Raw genomic sequence first — 23,480 nt, forward strand, 5'->3', positions numbered from 1 at the left:
ACACTACGCCGCCAGGGACTCAAATCCTACAGTGCCAGACGTTTCCCCCTGCTTAAGCCAGTACATGTCCAAGCCCGTCTGAAGTTTTCTAGAGAGCATTTGGATGATCCAGAAGAGGATTGGGAGAATGTCATATGGTCAGATGAAACCAAAATAGAACTTTTTGGTAAAAACTCAACTTGTCATGTTTGGAGGAGAAAGAATGCTGAGTTGCATCCAAAGAACACCATACCTACTGTGAAGCATGGGGGTAGAAACATTATGCTTTGGGGCTGTTTTTCTGCAAAGGGACCAGGATGACTGATCCGTGTAAAGGAAAGAATGAATGGGGCCATGTATCGTGAGATTTTGAGTGAAAACCTCCTTCCATCAGCAAGGGCATTGAAGATGAAACGTGGCTGGGTCTTTCAGCATGACAATGATCCCAAACATACTGCCCGGGCAATGAAGGAGTGGCTTCGTAAGAAGCATTTCAAGGTTCTGGAGTGGCCTAGCCAGTCTCCAGATCTCAACCCCATAGAAAATCTTTGGAGGGAGTTGAAAGTCCATGTTACCCAGCGACAGCCCCAAAACATCACTGCTCTAGAGGAGATCTGCATGGAAGAATGGGTCAAAATACCAGCAACAGTGTGTGAAAACCTTGTGAAGACTTACAGAAAACTTTTGACCTCTGTCATTGCCAACAAAGGATATATAACAAAGTATTGAGATGAACTTTTGTTATTGACCAAATACTTATTTTCCACCATAATTTGCAAATAAATTCTTTAAAAATCAGACAATGTGATTTTCTGGATTTTTTTTTCTCATTTTGTCTCTCATAGTTGAGGTATACCTATGATGAAAATTACAGGCCTCTCTCATCTTTTTAAGTGGGAGAACTTGCACAATTGGTGACTGACTAAATACTTTTTGCCTCACTGTGTATATGTATATACACACGTATGTGGCAGCGGGGGAGTGGTCAAGCGCCGGTCTGTGACAGGAGGGCGGAGTCAGGGAAGGTAATTGGCAGAATCACTACACCTGACTGCAATTTACCTGTTTGTGTGTGCCTTCCCAGTGACCGTGCCCTATTTAGGGAGGGAGAGCAGAGAGCAGAGGGACTCTTCCTGAACCAGACGCTGAGTGTGTGTGTGTGTCTGAAAAGTGCATACCTAATTGTGATGCTGAAAAGTGTGGCAATAAAGCCTTCTGCCAACACTGAACCGTTACAGTGGTGCCGAAACCCGGGTCCTGGAGCACAGCAGCCTAACAGCCCCATGGAGCCCTCCCCATTCGCTGAACTGGTCCACGCCCTCGCCACGGCTCAGCAAAGCCAGCACCAGGCGCTACTCACCCTCCGAAAGGAGCAAGAACAGCGGTTCGAGGCCCTGGTGTTGGCCCAACAAGAAGATCGAGAGGCGTTCTGGCACCTCCTCGCGTCAGCGGGGTCCACCAGCGCTCCTACAGTGGGCCCGTCTCCCCTCACTGTCACCAAGATGGGCCCGCAGGATGACCCCAAGGCGTTCATCACGCTCTTCGAGCAAGTCGCCGAAGCCTCGGGGTGGCCGATGGAGCAACGCGCGGCGTGCCTCCTCCCCCTGCTAATGGGAGAGGCACAGCTGGCCGCGCTACAGCTCCCCGCCGACCGCCAGCCAGCCTACGCAGACCTCCGCCGGGCCATCCTCCAGCGCGTGGGGCGCACCCCAGAACAGCAGTGCCAGCGCTTCCGCGCGTTGCGCTTGGAGGAAGTCGGCCGGCCGTTCGCGTTTGGCCAGCAGCTCCGGGACGCCTGCTGGCAGTGGCTGAGGGCCGACAACCGCGACGCCGAGGGAATCATCGACCAGGTGGTGCTGGAACAGTTCGTCGCTCGCTTGCCAGCAGGAACTGCGGAGTGGGTCCAGTGCCACCGCCCAGCGTCGCTGGATCAGGCAGTCGAGCTGGCGGAGGACCATTTGGCGGCTGTCCCGGCAGCAGGACAGCAGATGGCATCTTCTCTTCTCTCCTCTTCTCTCTCTCTCTCCCCCTCCTCCTGTGTTCCGTCCTCGCCCCATTCCCCCACCGCGGAGGCGGGGGCCGGCAGCACCCCAGCCGGCCCGCCGCACCCGCGGTGCCCTCCCGTTTCTCCCTTCTGTGTCTGTCTCTCCCCCCCTCAGGTGAGTGAGCCCCAGATCACCGGTGCAGAGGGAAAGCCCGGGCCGGTTTGCTGGCGCTACGGGGACCCGGGCCACTTTCAACAGCAGTGCACGGCGATGGAGGTGGGCACGGTGGTTCGGATCCCCGACGCGCCAGAGGCCGCCCTCGATCGGGCCGGAGCGTATCGCATACCGGTGAGTATCCAAGGGGATACATATCAGGCGTTGGTGGATTCTGGCTGTAACCAGACCTCAATTCACCAAAGCCTGGTGCAGAACGAGGCATTGGGGGGAGCACAGGGGGTGAAGGTGTTGTGTGTGTATGGGGATGTTCACCGCTACCCTTTGGTGTCAGTCCACATTTTTTTCCTAGGGGAAAAATTTATAGTGAAGGTGGCGGTTAATCCTCCCCTTACCCACTGTCTGATTTTGGGGACTGATTGGCCGGGATTTCGGGGTTTGTTGACACGCTTAGTAGAGAGTGGGTCCTGCCATTTAGCAGGGGGAGGTCCCGGTGTCGCTTTGGCGGGAGCAGCTGTCACAGAGCCGTCTACGTCATCTCCGCGTCAGAGTGAGGAGCCCCAGGCTCCTCCTCACTATCTCGGGGAATCCCTCGCGGATTTCCCGTTAGAACAATCGCGAGACGAGACTCTGCGAAATGTGTTTGACCAAGTGAGAGTAATCGATGGTCAAACGCTCCCGCCGAATGCCACCCCGTCCTTCCCCTATTTCTCTATTATGAGAAATTATATTGAGTGACGCAGGACACTCAGACGAAAGAGCAAATCACGCAGCTTTTAATTCCAAAGAGCCGCCGGGAATTGGTATTCCAGGTGGCTCACTTTAATCCCATGGCTGGACACCTAGGGCAGGACAAGACACTAGCCCGAATAATGGCCCGATTCTATTGGCCGGGGATTCGCGGCGATGTTCGTAGGTGGTGTACGGCATGCCGCGAATGCCAGTTAGTAAATCCAGCTGCCATTCCAAAAGCACCTTTGCGCCCTCTTCCATTGATCGAGACCCCATTTGAGAGAATTGGGATGGATCTCGTCGGGCCATTAGATCGGTCAGCACGAGGGTACCGCTTTATATTAGTTCTGGTGGACTATGCAACGTGATACCCGGAAGCAGTGCCTCTGCACAATATCTCAGCACGCAGTATTGCAGAGGCACTCTTCCACGTCATCTCCCGAGTTGGAATCCCGAAAGAGATTCTGACTGATCAAGGCACTACATTTATGTCACGGACACTGCGCGAACTGTATGGGTTATTGGGGATTAAGCTGATCCACACCAGTGTGTATCACCCACAAATGGACGGTTTAGTGGAACGGTTCAATCGCACCCTCAAAAATATCATTAAAAAATTCGTGAGGACGAACGTAATTGGGATAAGTGGCTCGAACCCTTGTTGTTCTCAGTGCGAGCGGTTCCCCAAGCCTCCATGGGGTTCTCCCCGTTCGAATTATTATATGGGCGTAAGCCACGCGGCATCCTAGATGTGCTGCGGGAAAATTGGGAGGAGGGACCTTCACAAAGCAAGAACGAAATTCAATACATTATGGATCTGTGCGCAAAACTCCACACGCTCACCCACCTAACCCAGGAGAATTTGCGGCAGGCCCAGGAACGGCAAGCCCGCCTGTACAACAAGGGTACGCGCCTTAGAGAGTTCACTCAGGGAGATAAAGTACTCGTACTGTTGCCCACGTCGAGCTCCAAATTGATCGCCAAGTGGCAAGATCCCTTTGAGGTCACACGGCGAGTCGGGGACGTCGACTACGAGGTGAGGCGAACGGACAGGGGTGGGGCGCTACAAATTTACCACCTCAATCTCCTTAAACTCTGGAAGGAGGAGGTCCCCATGGCGTTGGTGTCGGTGGTTCCGGAGAAGGCGGAGCTGGGGCCGGAGGTTCAAAAAGGGGCATTGACATCACGTACCCCTCCGGTCCCCTGTGGAGACCACCTCTCCCCGACCCAACTCACGGAGGTCGCCCAGTTGCAGGCCGAGTTTTCGGATGTGTTCTCGCCCCTGCCCGGTCGCACTAACCTCATAGAGCACCACATTGAGACGCCCCCAGGGGTAGTAGTGCATAGCCGCCCTTACAGACTACCCGAACACAAAAAAAAGGTGGTTCGGGAAGAACTTGAGACCATGCTCGAAATGGGCATCGTCGAGGAGTCCCACAGTGACTGGAGCAGCCCGGTGGTCTTGGTACCCAAGGCCGACGGGTCGGTCCGGTTCTGTGTGGACTACAGAAAAGTCAACACGGTGTCTAAATTCGACACGTACCCAATGCCTTGTATTGATGAGTTGCTCGATCGACTCGGCACTGCTCGCTTTTATTCGACGCTGGATTTGACGAATGGATATTGACAGATCCCCTTGACGCCACTATCCTGAGAAAAAACGGCCTTTTCCACACCGTTTGGTTTACACCAATTCGTCACCCTTCCGTTTGGGCTGTTTAGGGCTCCCGCTACGTTTCAGCGGCTGATGGACAGAGTCCTCCGCCCTCATGCCACTTATGCGGCCGCTTATCTAGATGATATCATCGTCTATAGTAATGACTGGCAGTGGCACCCCGAACATTTGAGGGCCGTCCTTGGGTCGCTGAGGCGAGCGGGGCTCACAGCCAACCCAAAGAAGTGTGCGATTGGGCGGGTGGAAGTACGGTATCTGGGCTTCCACTTGGGCAACGGGCAGGTCCCCAAATTAATAAGACAGCAGCAATTACAGCCTGCCCGAGGCCCAAGACCAAAAAGGGGGTGAGACAGTTCCTGGGTCTGGCTGGTTATTACCGTAGGTTTATACCTAATTATTCGGACGTCACCAGCCCGCTGACTGATCTCACTAAAAAGGGGGCACCAGATCCGGTCCAGTGGACGGAGCAATGCCAGCGGGCTTTTTCGGAGGTAAAGGCTGCACTGTGTGGGGGGCCACTTTTACACTCCCCTGACTTTTCTCTCCCCTTTGTGTTGCAGACCGATGCGTCGGACAGAGGGCTGGGGGCGGTTTTGTCCCAGGAGGTGGAGGGGGAGGACCGCCCTGTCCTGTACATCAGCAGGAAGCTGTCAGTGCGTGAGGGGCGCTACAGCACGATAGAGAAAGAGTGTCTGGCGATCAAGTGGGCGGTCCTCGCCCTCCGTTACTACCTGCTGGGGCGCCCTTTCACCCTCTGTTCGGACCACATGCCCCTCCAGTGGCTCCACCGCATGAAAGATGCCAACGTGCGGGTCACCCGTTGGTATCTGGCACTCCAACCCTTCAATTTTAAGGTGGTCCACAGGCCGGGGGTGCAGATGGTCGTGGCGGACTTCCTCTCCCGTCAAGGGGGGGGGAGTTGGCTGCAGGCCGGATGGCCACCCAGCCTGAGTCGGGCGGTGGGGGTATGTGGCAGTGGGGGCATGGTCAAGCGCCGGTCTGTGACAGGAGGGTGGAGTCAGGGAAGGTAAGTGGCAGAATCACTACACCTGACTGCAATTAACCTGTTTGTGTGTGCCTTCCCAGTGACCGCGCCCTATTTAGGGAGGGAGACCAGAGAGCAGAGGGGCTCTTCCTGAACCAGATGCTGAGTGTGTGTGTGTCTGAAAAGTGCATACCTAATTGTGATGCTGAAAAGTGTGGCAATAAAGCCTTCTGCCAACACTGAACCGTTACACATACATATAAATTGGAGCAAAAGGACATAAAATAACCAGTCAAGGGCACTTGAGGTATAGCAGGTAAACATGAAATAAGCAGTATAAACAATAAACTAATAGCTGTTAAGGTGAGGTAGTGTGGAATCGTGCAAATGAGCAAGGTAAAGTGAAATGTGCAGTCCCTGAGTTCAGTGTGCGAATGAATGTTGAGAGTGTGTGTGTGTGTGTGTGTGTGTGTGTGTGTGTGTGTGTTGGGGGGGAACTGTGAGGGTGACATGATGTCAGATGCTGAAGGGGGGCAGGGGGATGTACGGGCAGAATCTGTGGCAGGAGGCAGAGGGGGGAGGAGGGGCAGAACAGGGAGGGAGTTGAGCCTCGTGACCGCCTGGTGAAAGAAACTGTCCTTGAGCCTGCTGGTTTTGGCCCGGAGACTCCACAGTCTCCTCCCCGACGGCAAAAGGCTGAAGAGGCTGTGAGATGGGTGGGTGGGGTTACCTGCAATCATGATGGCTTTGTGGGTGAGGCGGGAGTTATAGATATCCATAAGAGAAGGGAGAGAGACACCAATGATCCTCTCAGCTGCTCTCACGATGCGCTGCAGAGTCTTGCAGCAGGACACGGTGCAGGCGCCGTACCACACGGTGATGCAGCTGGTCAGGATGTTCTTGATGGTGCCTCTGTAGAATGTGTGCATGATGGGGGCCGGGGCTCTTGCTGTCCTCAGTTTGCGGAGGAAGTACAGACGCTGTTGGGCTTTTTTGGCCAGTGATGCGGTGTTGTTGCTCCAGGACAGGTCTTCAGAGATGTGCACACCCAAAGACACCAAAGATAACACTGAAGGAGCTGCAGAGATCCACAGCGGAGATGGGAGTATCTGTCCATAGGACCAATTCAAGCCATACACCCCATAGAGTGGGGCTTTATGGAAGAGTGGCCAGAAAAAAGTAATTGCTTAAAGGAGATATGCAGAACCTTTATTTTTAAAATACATTTCTGAGTGGATAGTATCTCCATCCTTGACTCTTGTATGCTGTATAAATGGGAATAAAATATATATTTTTGAGAGTTAAAATCAACCACAAAGTTGGCATTCGAGCTGCCTCGCTAAGCCAGCCAGCCCTGAGTGCGTGACGTCACAGCGGTAACCGGTTTTAAGGCCGAGGCCTTTGAAAGCTATAGACCAAAGTTATATAAATAAAAACGTATGGTGAAAGTAAGAAATACCATTACCGACTTGCTCAACTAAGACTGATTTGACTTCATTGATTGTGGGTTGACTCTCATTAAAACAAGATACGTGTTATAACTTATGCAACATACATGTACATGCATGTATTTTCATTGATAAAATGTAAAAGGTTAATTCAATAATCAGATGAACTGAGAAAATCACATCCTGAAGCAAATTAAATAATCTTATACCGGTAACTTAAACACACAATACGAGTTACATGTGTTAATCTAAATGCAGGTAAATAACGAGTTGTAACGATTGTTGAAGGTGGGTGGAGCACAGAAGCACGGCAGGCCAGAACTGAGTGTTACAAAAAAACTTTTTTTATTTTAGCTTTTCAGCTTTCCCTTTCACACTCTCCCAGTCCGACACGCATGCACACAAGTGTCCAGGTTGGGGAGAACTCCCTTTCTCTGCTCTCTCTCTCTCTCTCTCTCTCTCTCTCTCCTTTTAAAGGGTGCGGTCACTGGGGGAGGCACACAAACACAGGTTAATTCATGTCAGGTGCAGTGATTCTGCCAATTACCTTCCCTGACTCCGCCCTCCATTCACAGACCGACACTTAACCATGCATCTGCTGCCACATGCCCCCGCTGCCACATACCCCCACCGCCCGACTCAGGCCGGGGAGCCGTCCGGCCTGCAGCTGACTCCCCCCCCCCCCCCCCCTTGACGGGAGAGGAAATCTGCCACAACCATCTGTGCCCCCAGCCTGTGGACCACCTCGAACTTAAACGGCTGGAGTGCCAGTTACCAACGGGTGATCCGCGCGTTGGCATCCTTCATGCAGTGGAGCCACTGCAGGGGTGTATGGAACAAACAGAGGGTGAAGGGGCGCCCCAGCAGGTAGTAGCGGAGGGCGAGGACCGCCCGCTTGATGGCGAGGCCCGCCCGCTTGATGGCGAGGCATTCCTTTTCTATTGTGCTATACCTGCCCTCGTGCACCGACAGCTTCCGGCTAATGTACAGCACTGGACGGTCCTCCCCCTCCACCTCCTGGGACAGAACAGCCTCCAGCCCTCTCTCCGATGCGTCCGTCTGCAAAACAAAGGGGAGAGAAAAGTCAGGGGAGTGTAACAGTGGCCCCCCACACAGTGCAGCCTTTACCTCACAGAAAGTCTGCTGGCATTGCTCCATCCACTGGACTGGATCTGGTGCCCCCTTTTTAGTGAGGTCAGTCAGCGGGCTGGTGACGTCCGAATAATTAGGTATAAATGTACGATAGTAGCCAGCCAGCCCCAGGAACTGTCTCACCCCCTTTTTGGTCTTGGGCCTCGGGCAGGCCACAATCGCTGCTGTCTTATTGATTTGGGGACGCACCTGCCCATTGCCCAAGTGGAAGCCCAGATACTGTACTTCCACCCGCCCAATCGCACACTTCTTCGGGTTGGCTGTGAGACCTGCTCGCCTCAGCGACCTAAGGACGGCCCTTAGGTGGTCTAAGTGCTGTGGCCAGTCATTACTATAATTATATCGTCCAAGTATGCGGCCGCGTAGGTGGCGTGGGGGCAGAGGACCCTATCCATAAGCCGCTGGAACGTAGCAGGCGCCCCAAACAGCCCAAAAGGAAGTGTGACGAACTGGTATAAGCCAAACGGTGTGGAAAAGGCAGTTTTCTCTCGGGATAGCGGAGTCAAGGGGATCTGCCAATATCCCTTTGTCAAATCCAGTGTCAAATAAAAACGAGCCGTGCCTAGTCAGTCGAGCAACTCGTCAATACGAGGCATTGGGTACGCATTGAATTTAGACACCGCGTTGACTTTTCGATAGTCCACACAGAACCGGACCAACCCATCGGCCTTGGGAACCAAGACCACCAGGCTTCTCCAGTCACTGTGGGACTCCTCGATGATGCCCATTTCGAGCATGTCCTCGAGTTCTTTCCGAACCACCTTTTTTTTTCTGTTCAGGCAGTCTGTAAGGGTGGCTGCACACTACTACCCCCGGGGGCGTCTCAATGTGGTGTTCTATGAGGTGGGTGCAGCCGGGCAGGGGCGAGAACACGTCAGAAAATTCTTTCTGCAACTTGGTGACTTCCGTGAGTTGGGTCGGAGAGAGGTGGTCTCCACAGGGGACCAGAGTGGTGGGCGATGTCAATTTTCTCTTTTGAACCTCCGGCCCCAGCTCTGCCTTCTCTGGAACCACCGACACCAATGCCACGGGGACCTCCTCGTTCCAAAGTTTTAACAGATTGAGGTGGTAAATCTGTAATGCCCCGCCCCTGCCCATTCGCCTCACCCCATAGTCGACGTCCCCGCCTCACCGTGTGACCTCAAAGGGTCCTTGCCACCTGGTGATCAATTTGGAGCTCAACGTGGGCAACAACACGAGTACTTTATCTCCCGGTGTGAATCCCCTAAAGCGCGTGCCCCTGTCGTACAGATGGACTTGATGTTCTTGGGCCTGCCACAAATTGTCCAGGGTTAGGTGCGTGAGTGTGTGGAGTTTGGTGCGCATGTCAATAACGTATTGAATTTCATTCTTACTTGTTGAAGGTCCCTCCTCCCAATTTTCACACAGCACATCTAGAATGCCATGCGGCTTATGCCCATATAATAATTCGAACAGGGAGAACCCCGTGGAGGCTTGTGGGTCCTCTCGCACTGCGAATAACAGGGGCTCGTGCCATTTATCCCAGTTGCGTGCGTCCTTGCTTACAAATTTCCGAATTATGTTCTTGAGAGTGCGGTTGAACCGTTCGGCTAAGCCATCCGTTTGTGGGTGATAAATGCTGGTGCGGATAGGCTTAATTCCCAGTAACCCATACAGTTTGTGCAGTGTGCATGACATAAACGTAGTGCCTTGATCAGTCAGAATCTCTTTAGGGATTCCGACTCGGGAAATGACACGGAAGAGCGCTTCTGTAATACTACGTGCTGAGATATTGCGAAGAGGCACTGCTTCCGGATATCGCGTGGCATAGTCCACCAGAACTAAAATAAAGCGATATTCTTGTGTTGACTGATCTAATGGCCCGACGAGATCCATCCCAATTCTTTTGAATGGGGTCTCGATTAATGGAAGAGGGCGCAAAGGCGCTTTTGGAATGGCCACGGGATTTACTAACCGGCATTCGTGGCATGCCGTACACCACCTACGGACATCGCCACGAATCCCTGGCCAATAGAACCGGGCCATTATTCGGGCTAGTGTCTTATGCTGCCCCAAGTGTCCGGCCATGGGATTAAAGTGAGCCACCTGGAATATAAATTCCCGGCGGCTCTTTAGGATTAAAAGCTGTGTTATCGGTTCCTTAGTCTGAGTGTCCTGCGTCACTCGGTATAATCTATCCTTAATAATGGAAAAATAGGGGAAGGATGGGGTGGCATTTGGCTGGAGCGTTTGACCATCGATTACTCTCACTTGGTCAAACGCATGCCGCAGAGTCTCATCTCGCGACTGCTGTAACGGGAAATCCGCAAGGGATTCCCTGAGAGAGGGAGGAGGAGCCTGATGACGTAGATGGCTCTGTGACAGCTGCTCCCGCCAATGCCACACCGGGACCTACCCCCGCTAAATTATGGCAGGCCCCACTCTTCACTAAATGTGACATTAATTCTCTAAATCCTGGCCAATCAGTCCTCAAAATTATCGAGTGGGTAAGGCGAGGATTAACCGCTGCCTTTACTCTAAATTTCTCCCCTCTAAATAGAATGTGGACTGACACTAAAGGGTAGTTGTGAACATCCCTGTGCACACACAACACCTTCACCAATTGTGCTCTCCCCAATGCCACGTCTTGCACCAGGCTTTGGTGGATTGAGGTCTGATTACAGCCAGAGACCACCAAAGCCTGATATGTATCCCCTTGGATACTCACCGGTATGCGATACGCTCTGGCCTGATCGAGGGCGGTTCCTGGCGCATCGGGGATCCGGACCACCGCGCCCACCTCCATCACCGAGCACTGATGCTGGAGGTGCCCCGGCTCCCCGCAGCGCCAGCATACCGGCCCAGGATCTCCCTCTACACCGGTGTTTTGGAGCTCGCTCACCTAAGGGGGGGAAAACACAGACACGGAAGTAGGAAATGGTAGGGCACCGCAGGTGCAGCGGGCCAGCTGGGGTGGAGCTGGCCCCCGCCTCTGTGGTGGGGGAATGGGGTGAGGATGAGGAACAGAGGGGGAGAGAGAGAGAGAGAAGAGGGGAGAAGAAGAGACACGCTGTCCTGCCGTTGGAACAGCCACCATAAGGTCCTCCGCCAGCATGATGGCCTGATCCAGCGACGCCGGGTGATGGCACTGGATCCACTCCGCTGTTCCTTCCGGAAGTCAGGCGATGAATTGCTCCAGTGCCACCAGGTCGATGATTCCCTCGGTGTCGCGGTTGTCGGCCCTTAGCCACCGCCGGCAGGCGTCCCGGAGTTGCTGGCCAAATGCGAACGGCCGACCGACCTCCTCCAGGCACAGCGTGTGGAAGCGCTGCCATTGCTGATCCGGGGTGTGCCCCATGCGTTGGAGGATGGCTCTGGGGAGGTCGGCGTAGACCAGCCGGCTGTCAGTGGGGAGTTGTAGAGTAGCCAGCAGCGCCTCGCCCGTTAGCAGGGGGAGGAGGTGTGCCACGCGCTGTTCCACCGGCCAACCCCACGCCTCTGCTGCCTGCTCAAAAAGATCGAGGAAGGCTTTGGGGTCATCCTGCGGGCCCATCTTCGTTAGGGTGAGGCGGGGAGGGTCCACGCCGGTGGTGGTGGTGGACCCCACTGATGCAAGGAGGTGCCGGAACACCTGGCGATCTTCCTGCTTCGCCAGCACCAGGGCTTCGAACCGTTGTTCCTGCTCCTTCCAGAGGGCGACTAGCGCCTGGTGCTGGCTGTGTTGGGCCGTGGCGAGGGCATTGACCAGGTCCTTGAAGGGGGAAGACTCCATGGGGCTGTTCTCTTCTGTACTCCCTTCCTGGGTTTCGGCACCATTGTAACGATTGTTGAAGGTGGGTGGAGCACAGAAGCACGGCAGGCCAGAACTGAGTGTTACAAAAAACCTTTTTTTATTTTAGCTTTTCAGCTTTCCCTTTCACACTCTCCCAGTCCGACACACATGCACACAAGTGTCCAGGTTGGGGAGAGCTCCCTTTCTCTGCTCTCTCTCTCCTTTTACAGGGCGCGGTCACTGGGGGAGACACACAAACACAAGTTAATTCATGTCAGGTGCAGTGATTCTGCCACTTACCTTCCCTGACTCCGCCCTCCATTCACAGACCGACGCTTGACCACGCCCCCGCTGCCATACGAGTGTTGTTGTTTTGTATCCAAATGAGAGTCGCAGCTTACCCGTCTGTGTTCTCGCTTCTTGAAGGCCGACCTTGTGGCCGATTGTTTTGAAACAATCTGACTTTCAGTTTTTCATTCAGTTCTCTGTTCATTCGCTTCTTCCATGTAAGGGCGAGATATTGCTGCTGAGGTGAGCATATCCAGCGGAGAAATCAGACGGCTGGTCCACTCATTCTCCGTTTTCTCCATACTGAGTACTCCGCCATTACTGCTCGGCTCACGGGACGTCACTGGTTTTTGCGACAACCGTGGGGAGGTCACTGCCCTAGCGATAATGTGTCCCGTTCCATCCCGGGTTTTAGCAACAACCTTCGGCTCACACTCTGGAAGAACTGGTGTGTAAATGTTCCCTGCGGGTGGGTGGAGCACAGAGGACGGCAGGACAGAGATCAGGGTGAACAGAAGGCTTTATTCCGTACTTTTCAGTCTGACAATTTAAATAAACAATCAGAGACACACACACACACTGTAGTCTCCTCTGGGGAAGCTCTCCTCTGCTCTCACTCTCCCTCCTTAAATAGGGCGCGGTCACTGGGAAGACACACAAACACAGGTTAATTGCCGTCAGGTGTAGTGATTCTGCCACTTACCTTCCCTGACTCCGCCCTCCTGTCACAGACCGGAGCTTGACCACGCCCCCGCTGCCACATACCCCCACCGCCCGACTCAGGCTGGGCGGCCGTCCGGCCTGCAGCCGACTCCCCCCCCCCCCCCTTGACGGGAGAGGAAGTCCGCCACGACCATCTGCGCCCCCGGCCTGTGGACCACTTTGAAATTGAAGGGTTGGAGTGCCAGATACCAACGGGTGATCTGCGCGTTGGCATCCTTCATGCGGTGGAGCCACTGGAGGGGCACGTGGTCCGACCAGAGGGTGAAAGGGCGCCCCAGCAGGTAGTAACGGAGGGCGAGGATCGCCCACTTGATCGCCAGACACTCTTTTTCAATTGTGCTGTAGCGCCCCTCACGCACTGACAGCTTCCTGCTAATGTACAGGACGGGGCGGTCCTCTCCCTCCACCTCCTGGGACAAAACTTCCCCCAGCCCTCTGTCCGACGCATCGGTCTGCAACACAAAAGGGAGAGAAAAGTCAGGGGAGTGTAATAGTGGCCCCCCGCACAGTGCAGCCTTTACCTCAGCGAAAGCCCGCTGGCATTGCTCCGTCCACTGGACCGGATCTGGTGCCCCCTTTTTAGTAAGATCAGTCAGTGGGCTGGTGACGTCCGAATAATTAGGTATAAACCTATGATAGTAGCCAGCCAGCCTCAGGAACTGTCTCACCCCCTTTTTGGTCTTGGGCCTCGGGCAGGCCGCAATTGCTGCTGTCTTGTTAATTTGGGGACGCACCTGCCCGTTGCCCAAGTGGAAGCCCAGATACCGTACTTCCACCCACCCAATCGCACACTTCTTTGGGTTGGCTGTGAGACCCGCTCGCCTCAGCGACTTAAGGATGGCCCTCAGGTGTTGTAAGTGCCGCTGCCAGTCATTACTATAAACGATGATATCATCGAGGTATGTGGCTGCATAGGTGGCGTGGGGGCGGAGGACCCTGTCCATCAGCCGCTGAAACATAGCGGGCGCCCCAAACAGCCCAAAAGGAAGTGTGACAAATTGGTGCAAGCCGAACGGTGTGGAAAAGGCCGTTTTTTCCCGGGATAATGGAGTCAAGGGGATCTGCCAATATTCCTTCGTCAAATCCAGTGTCGAATAAAAGTGAGCCGTGCCTAGTCGATCGAGCAACTCATCAACCCGAGGCATTGGGTACATGTCGAATTTAGACACCACGTTGACTTTTCTATAGTCCACACAGAACCAGACCGACCCATCGGCCTTGGGTACCAAGACCACCGGGCTGCTCCAGTCACTGTGGGACTCCTCGACGATGCCCATTTCGAGCATGGTCTGAAGTTCTTCCCGAACCACCTTTTTTTGTGTTCGGGTAGCCTGTAAGGGCGGCTACGCACTGCCACCCCCGGGGGTGTCTCTATGTGGTGCTCTATGAGGTTAGTGCGGCCGGGCAGGGGCGAGAACACATCCGAAAACTCGGCCTGCAACTGGGCGACCTCCGTGAGTTGGGTCGGGGAGAGGTGGTCTCCACAGGGGACCGGAGAGGTGCGTGATGCCAATGTTCCTTTTTGAACCTCCGGCCCCAGCTCCGCCCTCTCCGGAACCACCGACACCAACGCCACGGGGACCTCCTCGTTCCAGAGTTTAAGCAGATTGAGGTGGTAAATCTGTAGCGCCCCACCCCTGTCCGTTCGCCTCACCTCATATTCGACGTCCCCGACTCGCCGTGTGACCTCAAAGGGTCCTTGCCACTTGGCAATCAATTTGGAGCTCGACGTGGGCAACAGTACGAGTACCTTATCTCCTGGAGTGAATTCTCTAAAGCGCGTACCCTTGTTGTACAGGCGGGCTTGCCGTTCCTGGGCCTGCCGCAAATTCTCCTGAGTTAGGTGGGTGAGCGTGTGGAGTTTTGCGCGCAGGTCCATAACGTATTGAATTTTGTTTTTGCTTTGTGAAGGTCCCTCCTCCCAATTTTCCCGCAGCACATCTAGGATGCCGCGCGGCTTACGCCCATATAATAATTCGAACGGGGAGAACCCCGTGGAGGCTTGGGGAAACTCTCGCACTGAGAACAACAAGGGTTTGAGCCACTTATCGCAATTACGTGCGTCCTCACTTATGAATTTTTTGATAATATTTTTGAGGGTGCGGTTAAACCGTTCCACTAAACCGTCCGTTTGTGGGTGATACAAACTGGTGCGGATCGGCTTAATCCCCAATAACCCATACAGTTCGCATAGTGTTCGTGACATCAATGTAGTGCCTTGGTCAGTCAGAATCTCTTTCGGGATTCCAACTCGGGAGATGACGTGGAAGAGCGCCTCTGCAATACTACGTGCTGAGATATTGCGCAGAGGCACTGCTTCCGGGCATCGCATTGCATAGTCCACCAGAACTAATATAAAGCGGTACCCTCGTGCTGACCGATCTAATGGCCCGACGAGATCCATCCCAATTCTCTCAAACGGGGTCTCGATTAACGGAAGAGGGCGCAAAGGCGCTTTTGGAATGGCCGCTGGATTTACTAACTGGCATTTGCGGCATGCCGTACACCACCTACGAACATCGTCGCGAATCCCCGGCCAGTAGAATCGGGCCATTATTCGGGCTAGTGTCTTATCCTGCCCTAAGTGTCCAGCCATAGGATTAAAGTGAGCCGCCTGGAATACCAATTCCCGGCAGCTCTTCGGAATTAAAAGCTGTGTGACTTGCTCTTTCGTCTGAGTGTCCAGCGTCACTCGGTATAATCTATCCTTCATAACTGCAAAGTAGGGGAAGGACGGGGTGGCGTTCGGCTGGAGCGTTTGACCATCGATTACTCTCACTTGGTCAAACGCATGCCGGCGGCTCCTCACTCTGACGCGGAGATGACGTAGACGGCTCTGTGACAGCTGCTCCCACCAAAGCGAAACCGGGACCTCCCCCTGTCAAATGGCAGGACCCACTCTTTACTAGGCATGTCATTAAACCTCGAAATCCCGGCCAATCAGTCCCCAAAATCAAAGAGTGGGTAAGGCGAGGATTAACCGCCGCCTTCACTATAAATTTTTCCCCTCTGAAAATAATGTGGACCGACACCAAAGGGTAGCGGTGAACATCCCCGTGCACACACAACACCTTCACCCCCTGTGCTCCCCCCAATGCCTCATTCTGCACCAGGCTTTGGTGAATTGAGGTCTGGTTACAACCAGAATCCACCAACGCCTGACATGTATCCCCTTGGATACTCACCGGTATGCGATACGCTCCGGCCCGATCGAGGGCGGCCTCTGGCGCGTCGGGGATCCGAACCACCGCGCCCACTTCCATTGCCGTGCACTGTTGTTGAAGGTGGCCCGGCTCTCCACAGCGCCAGCAAACCGGCCCGGGCTTTCCCTCTGCACCGGTGTTCTGGGGCTCACTCACCTGAGGGGGGGGAGAGACAGACACAGAAGGGAGAAACGGGAGGGCACCGCGGGTGCGGCGGGCCGGCTGGGGTGGAGCCGGCCCCCGTCTCCGCGGTGGGGGAATGGGGCGAGGACGGGACACAGAAGGAGGGGGAGAGAGAGAAGAGGAGAGAAAGGTCAACGTCATCTGCTGTCCTGCCGCCGGAACAGCCGCCAAATGATCTTCCGCCAGCTCGACTGCCTGATCCAGCGACGCCGGGCGGTGGCACTGGACCCACTCCACGGTTCCTGCTGGTAAGCGGGCAATGAACTGTTCCAGCACCACCTGGTCGATGATCCCCTCGGTGTCGCGATCGTTGGCCCTCAACCACCGCCAGCAGGCGTCCCGGAGCTGCTGGCCGAATGCGAACGGCCGGCCGACTTCCTCCAATCGCAGAGCGTGGAAGCGCTGGCGCTGTTGCTCAGGTGTGCGCCCCACGCGCTGGAGGACGGCCCGGCGAAGGTCCGCGTAGGCCAGCCAGCGGTCGGCGGGGAGCTGTAGCGCGGCCAGCTGTGCCTCTCCCGTTAGGAGGGGTAGAAGGCATGCCACGCGCTGCTCCATCGGCCACCCCGAGGCTTCTGCGACCTGTTCGAACAGCGTGATGAACGCCTCGGGGTCGTCCTGCGGGCCCATCTTGGTGACAGTGAGGGGAGATGGGCCCGTGGCCGGAGCGCTGGTGGACCCCGCCGATGCGAGGAGGTGCCAGAATGCCTCGCGGTCTTCCTGCTGGGCCAGCACCAGGGCTTCGAAGTGCCGCTCTTGTTCTTTTCGGAGTGCGATGAGCGCCTGGTGCTGGCTTTGCTGAGCTGTGGCGAGGGCGTGGACCAGGTCGGCGAACGGGGAGGATTCCTTGGGGCTGCTTGGTTGGTGCTCCACTTCCCGGGTTCCGGCACCACTGTAAATGTTCCCTGCGGGTGGGTGGAGCACAGAGGAGAGCAGGACAGAGATCAGGGTGAACAGAAGGCTTTATTGCCGTACTTTTCAGTCTGACAATTTAAATAAACAATCAGAGACACACACACTGTAGTCTCCTCTGGGGAAGCTCTCCTCCGCTCTCACTTTCCCTCCTTAAATAGGGCGTGGTCACTGGGAAGACACACACAAACACAGGTTAATTGCCGTCAGGTGTAGTGATTCTGCCACTTACCTTCCCTGACTCCGCCCTCCTGTCACAGACCGGCGCTTGACCATGCCCCCACTGCCACATGGTGCAACTGAACTTACTTTCCTTTTCTTGTAGTCTTCTTTTCCTTTAATTGTTGGTACTGCACCCTCTTTCAATACAGGCTTATAGCCAATGCTCCTCAACAGATCAGAGGTCTCATACGAGTCTTCAGTAAAATGTGCAGAGCAGAGGAGAGACCACTTCATAGGCGCCCAATGTGCCCGTGAACTTCTTGCAAAACACGTCCAAATCTTTGCAGTTTGAACAGTCTTGGGCCATGAATGCAACGTAAATCCACCTTCTGTCATGTTGCTGCACCCCCCAGCAATACATCTACGTGGCATGGCGATAAATTAGCTCAAAATGGAAGCTCGAAGTTGCAGTCAGCTCTGTGTTTTAGTATAGTGGAAATGGCGATGAGACCGATAGCCTTCCTGCGGTGACGTCACGGATGTCAAGGCCATTCACTCAGACCTCTATCTATATGAATCATTTTAATCGTAAAAATGACTATATTAGATTTATTGTTAAAGGGCCTATGGCATGATGGTTTGTTGATGCTTTAAACGGGATCGTGGAGGTTTCCGGATGTTATATCCGCAGCCTTTCTCGAAATGAACCCTCAGTACGTAGATATAGCCTCCTGGGAGAAAGCCCCATTTCAGCGCTTTTCCCAGTGCATCGTTTTGCTAATGAGAAGCAGGAGGCGGGGAAGGGTAGACGGTGGGGGCGTGCCATGGGGGGAGGGGGAGGGGCTGCTGTCTGCCTCCCAAGCCGGCCGAGAGCACTCCTCATTGGGCACGGCCAGGCGGGCGAATGCCCTGGTCCGTCCGCCCTGTCTAAAAAAATGGTACAACTCGAGCCCCATGGTAAAACTGGGACTTTGTCATTTTTTTCCCGCCTGAGGCCCATGGTAAAACTGAGCAGTGGGACTTTGTCATTTTTTTCCACATGAGGCCCATGGTAAAACTGCACTTCCAGGAGGGGCTGCCGTCTGCCTCCCAAGCCGGCCGAGAGCGCTCCTCGTTGGGCACGGCCAGGCGGGCGAATGCCCTGGTCCGTCCGCCCTGTCTAAAAAAATGGTACAACTCGAGCCCATGTACCTGGCTAACTGCAGGAAGTGGTTAGCTGCACAGCTAATGTAGCCATTGCTAGGCTAACGCACCGATTTTAAAACACGGCAAAACAACCAGTTATACACTTACTTGTTCGGTGTTTGTTGCTGATGCGGCAGGGATGCTTGGCACAGACCCAGGCTTCAGTGACAGTTGATGTGCAAAACCTGCCCTGTACTGTCCCAAGTTGTGGAAACATTCATCAGGAAAATGCTTCCGACAAACATACACCGTCTTAGGTAGACTCGACGGCGTATTATAGAAGTAAATAAAATTAAGCCACTGCGTCTTCAGGGGCTCTCCCGTCGGCAGTAAAAACAGACTCCTTTCTGTATTGTCACATCCATGTACAGCGCAATTTCCATGTTGTGTCTTCTATGGGGTCCTCACTACAAAATGTAGTTCTGCGCATGCGCAGTAGGCTTCGCGCATGCGCAGTAGGCTTGGTAGGACAAACAGCAACTTTTGAGTTGGGCGGGCAATCCATACAGTGGGTGGGAATCCAGAGGGGGGTGTGGGGATCATCTCCCTTGCTGACGTAGGCAAGGGAAGAGTTTATCAACGCGCCGTTTTGACGCGCCATTCTCAAATGTTGGGCATAGTTTGGTTTACACATTATGAAATTTCTAGCCACTGGGGTGACTTAAGAAGGTCAGAGGAACTCATTTTAACGTTAAAAAACCTCAGAAAGTGAAAATTTCATGCCATGGGACCTTTAATACTTAAAACTATTCCTATGCCATTCTTGAGGTCTCAAGGCATTTATAAACAAAAAGTGAGGCCATGGTTCTGTGTATCTACTTTAAGAAAGCATGTTTGGAGTTTACCCAAGAGCATGTGGCAGACTCCCCAAACACATGGAAGAAGATTCTCTGGTCAAATGAGACTAAAATTGATCTTTTTGGCCATCATGGGAAATGCTATGTGTGGCACAAACTCATCACCCTGAGAACACCATTCCTACAGTGAAGCATGGTGGTGGCAGCAGCATCATGCTGTGGGGTTATTTTTCATCTGCAGGGGCAGGAAAGCTGGTCAGGACTGAAGGAAAGATGGATGGCACTAAATACAGGGCATTTCTAGAGGAAAACCTGTTTGAGTCAGCCAGAGGTTTGAGACTGGAACGAGGGTTCACATTCCAACAGGACAATGACCCGAAACATACTGCTAAATCTACACTGGAGTGGTTTAAAGAGAAACATTTAAATGTCTTGGAATGCCCTAATCAAAGCCCAGACCTCAATCCAATTGAGAATCTGTGGCATAACTTTGCTGTACACCAACACAACCCATCTAAATTGAAGGAGTTGGAGCAGTTTTGCCTTGAGGAATGGGCAAAACTCTCAGTGGCTAGATATGCTAAGCTAATAGAGACATACCCAAAAGACTTGCAGCTGTCATTGCAGCAAAAGGTGGCTCTACAAAGTATTGACTTTGTGGTGGCGAATACCTATGCACACTCCAGATTTCTGTTTTTTTCATCTTAATTATTGTTTGTCATGATAAAACAATAATTTTCACCTTTAAAGTTGTAGGCATGTTGTTTAAATCAGATGGTGCTAACTGCCTAAAAATTAATTTTAATTCCAGCTTGTAATGCAACAAAACAAGACAAACATCAAGGGAGATGAATACTTTTGCAAGACACTGTAGTAATGATGAGTAGGATTTGTCACCTTTTTGATCGATAGACACTCTTTACCATCATTAACTCTTTAATTTTTACTAAGCTTTTCTACTGTCTGGTCAGGTACGAGCAATTCAAATATTCATAAGTTACAGTTCATCCAGAATTTTGCTGCTCAAATTCTGTCTGGGCAGCATAAATATGATCACATAACACCTACTCTTAAGGAACTGAAGCTTTTGCCTGTGTCTAATTTGTAAACTATTAGAGATGCCATACTTATGTATAAAGGCATGAATAATCTTGCCCCTAATTATCTTCCTAGCTTGTTCAGGAAACGCTCCAGTATACGTTAACATAATACTAGGAATAGTAACAATCTGAATATCCCTAAATGTCGTACTGCCAAGGCACAGAACTCTTTTCTTTATAGATGGGTCTCTGTCTGGAATTCACTCCCTGAGGCAATTTCCAAGTCTGTATCAGTGTCCACTTTTAAACGTAACTTAAAGTTGCATTATTTTGAGAGGTGGTTGTACACCTAGTTCTGTTAAGTTTAATGATAATGTTGGTAAATAGTACTCTTAATAGGTTTTGATAACTCCTTTCTATACATTTCCTGACAATATTTTAATTTATTTTATATTATTTGTAATTATAATTATTTGCTTTTACAGCACTTGTAAATTAGATATGAAGACTCCATTTTGGGAACCTAATAAAGATTATTGTATTGCGGTATGGTGGTGTAAGTGGTTAGCACAGTCGCCTCACAACAAGCCCAGCGGCTGGTGGGGGCCTCACAGGTTTGAGCCCAGCGGCCGGCGGAGGCCTTTCTGTGTGGAGTCTGCGTGGGTTTCCTCCGGGTGCTCCAGTTTCCCCCAAAGACGTGGTTAAGTTAATATGGGATGGCAAAATGATTGTAGATTAAAAAAAAATGCAGTTTCACAGAGTGATCTGATTCACCATTTGTTATGGAGGAATATTTCAGATGATGGGATGGCCTTGGACTGAGGTACCCTTGAGCGAGGCACCTAACTCCCAACTGCTTTCCGGGTGCTGTTAGCATGGCTGCCCACTGCTCTGGGTATGTGTGTGTGCTTATTGCTCACGTGTGTGTGTGAATGTGTGTGTTCACTGCTTCAGATGGGTTAAATGCAGAGAGGAATTTCACAAGTGTGTGATGAATAAAGTTGTGCTTTAAATTACATATTTAGGTTGCCTGGAGTTTTAGGATATACATTGAGCCAAGTTCTGAAATCATTCCTAAACTATACAGTAAGAAAACTAGTTTAAAATGAGTGGCATATAGAATTATGATCATAATACAGACAGTTATGGTGAATCATATATGTGCAAAATGAATGTAGATTTAAAAAAATGCAGTTTCACAGAGTGGTCTGATTCACCAGTTGTTATGGAGGAATATTTCAGATGAAAATTAATAAATACATAGTTAAACATGACCATTACCAGAGGTGGAAAAACCCGGGTGCAGAAAGTAAAAACCCTGCAACATTTTTGCTCCAGCCAATTCAATGAACCAGCTGATCCTAATTACCACATCTCCTAAGCCAGGTTGATGAGCAAATTGGTGAAATCACCTGTGTTGAGAGTACAGGCAGAAGGAAAACCTAAGCAGGACTTTTACTTTGTCAATCCAGTTTTTCCACCTCTGACCATTACAAAACAATAATACAATGAAAAGTGAGTATAAATAATTAGATGTTGCACAATATGATCGATTGATTCATTAATTTATTACAATGACTTTATTTATTATAGTGTTTCAACCAGGCCACGACTGAACTCAAGTTAAACTGGTGCAAACGGATACTCATGTTTAATACTGTTTGTTGTACAAAACTATGATCAAATGTATTATTCTGATATAATGTGCTATGCTCATTATTATCTTATCCTTATGTCCTTGAATGTTTATGGTGATTTGATTATTTCTAGAGTGCATTGATGAGACCACTAACATCAGGATATTTTTATTTCTCTAGATAAACAGTTTGTAAATCTCTATTGTGCTGTCCCACCAGTCAGTTTTGAGAAGTCTGTTGAAAAGCTTTGTCACCTCAAAGAGGTGGCCTCATGTCTGCTGGATGTTTTTTTGAAATGCTCTTACTTTGGCCTGACCTACTTTATGATTGTCAATGCACTGTCCCTTTTGAATGTCTGAAAAGGTGTGGAGTGTTGGAAAAACACCAAACACACTCACAAAACACAAAAATCTTTTGACAATATTTACTTCACTGGGATTGTTAAAAACCAATCATAAAGGAAGATGACATGGGTGTGTAGAAAATGGAGACTGAGAGAAGAGAATAATAAGAAGGCATACTTCCTTTTTACTTTGTCCCAGCTTTTTCCCCCAGTCCTACCCTTTACCTCAGTCCCACTTCCTTCCCTTACGTCCCCTCATTCTACCCTCCCCTCTCACCATTATGGCCTAGGGCTCATTATTGTGTGTACCTTTTTTTTTTTTTTAAGATTTTTTGGGCTTTTTTTCCACCTTTATTGGATAGGACGGTGTAGAGACAGGGAGGGATCGGGAAATGACCTCGGGTCGGAATCCAACCCAGGTCCCCAGATTTATGGTATGGCACCTTATCCAACTGAGCCATGTGTTGGGCTCAGTTGGATAAGAGTGCTCAAACTGTTGGGCTATTTAGTTGGGATTTTTTACAGTGTAATAAAATGTGTTATTCCCTTATACTCATGTTTTATTATTTGACCTTTGCATGGTAAATTAACATATACTCAATTAAAAACAGCAAATGAGATGGCCTTCTTCCCTTCTACAATGCTACATGCTACATGATCGGTTCCTTGGTTCCTCCCCCAATATATATACCCAGAATCTTGCCCCTCGTGTCGCGTGCGGGTCGTGTGCGCTGTGTGCACGCCACACATGGGGGTAGAAAGTGAGATGTACTTCTGTCTTGGGGGCTGCACAAATAGCAAGTGTGGATACTTGTGTAGTACTTCTGAGGCACATCACTTGTACAATGACGGTGTGTCACTCGTTCATTTTACTGTCATCGCAAAAAGCCCCTACTAGCCATGCTGCTGACTTGGTTCAGGCGTACAAAAGGAGTACGGGTCCTGTATGTAGTGTATGCGTTCTTGATTTTTCGCAAGACCCGTAGAATTTGCATGTGCAGGACCAAAAGTGTCCATGGCCAGTCTGTGACCTTCTATGGTGCTGTGAGTAAAGGGTACTGCCCCAATGACAAGCTGGTATACCCCTAAAGGTACAATAATGGACTTTATTTTCTGAGAGTATAGACCACTTTAGCAAAGGTTGTCC

General features: G+C 51.7%; 1 protein-coding gene across 2 annotated transcripts in view; it reads left to right on the top strand.

Annotated features, from left to right (window-relative positions):
* Positions 1-23,480, top strand: part of mpp2b (MAGUK p55 scaffold protein 2b) — a 137,606-nt gene that overhangs the window by 72,851 nt on the left and 41,275 nt on the right. The window contains exon 4 of one of the 2 annotated variants that reach the window (XM_060939340.1): positions 17,566-17,583. The exons of the other annotated variant lie outside the window; for it this stretch is intronic. Within the exon in view, the coding sequence (XP_060795323.1) occupies positions 17,566-17,583 (18 nt within the window). The remainder of the gene's footprint in view (positions 1-17,565; positions 17,584-23,480) is intronic. 2 annotated transcript variants of the gene reach the window in all.

This window comes from Neoarius graeffei, chromosome 14 (assembly GCF_027579695.1).
Source record: "Neoarius graeffei isolate fNeoGra1 chromosome 14, fNeoGra1.pri, whole genome shotgun sequence".
In the NCBI taxonomy this organism is placed as follows: domain Eukaryota; kingdom Metazoa; phylum Chordata; class Actinopteri; order Siluriformes; family Ariidae; genus Neoarius; species Neoarius graeffei.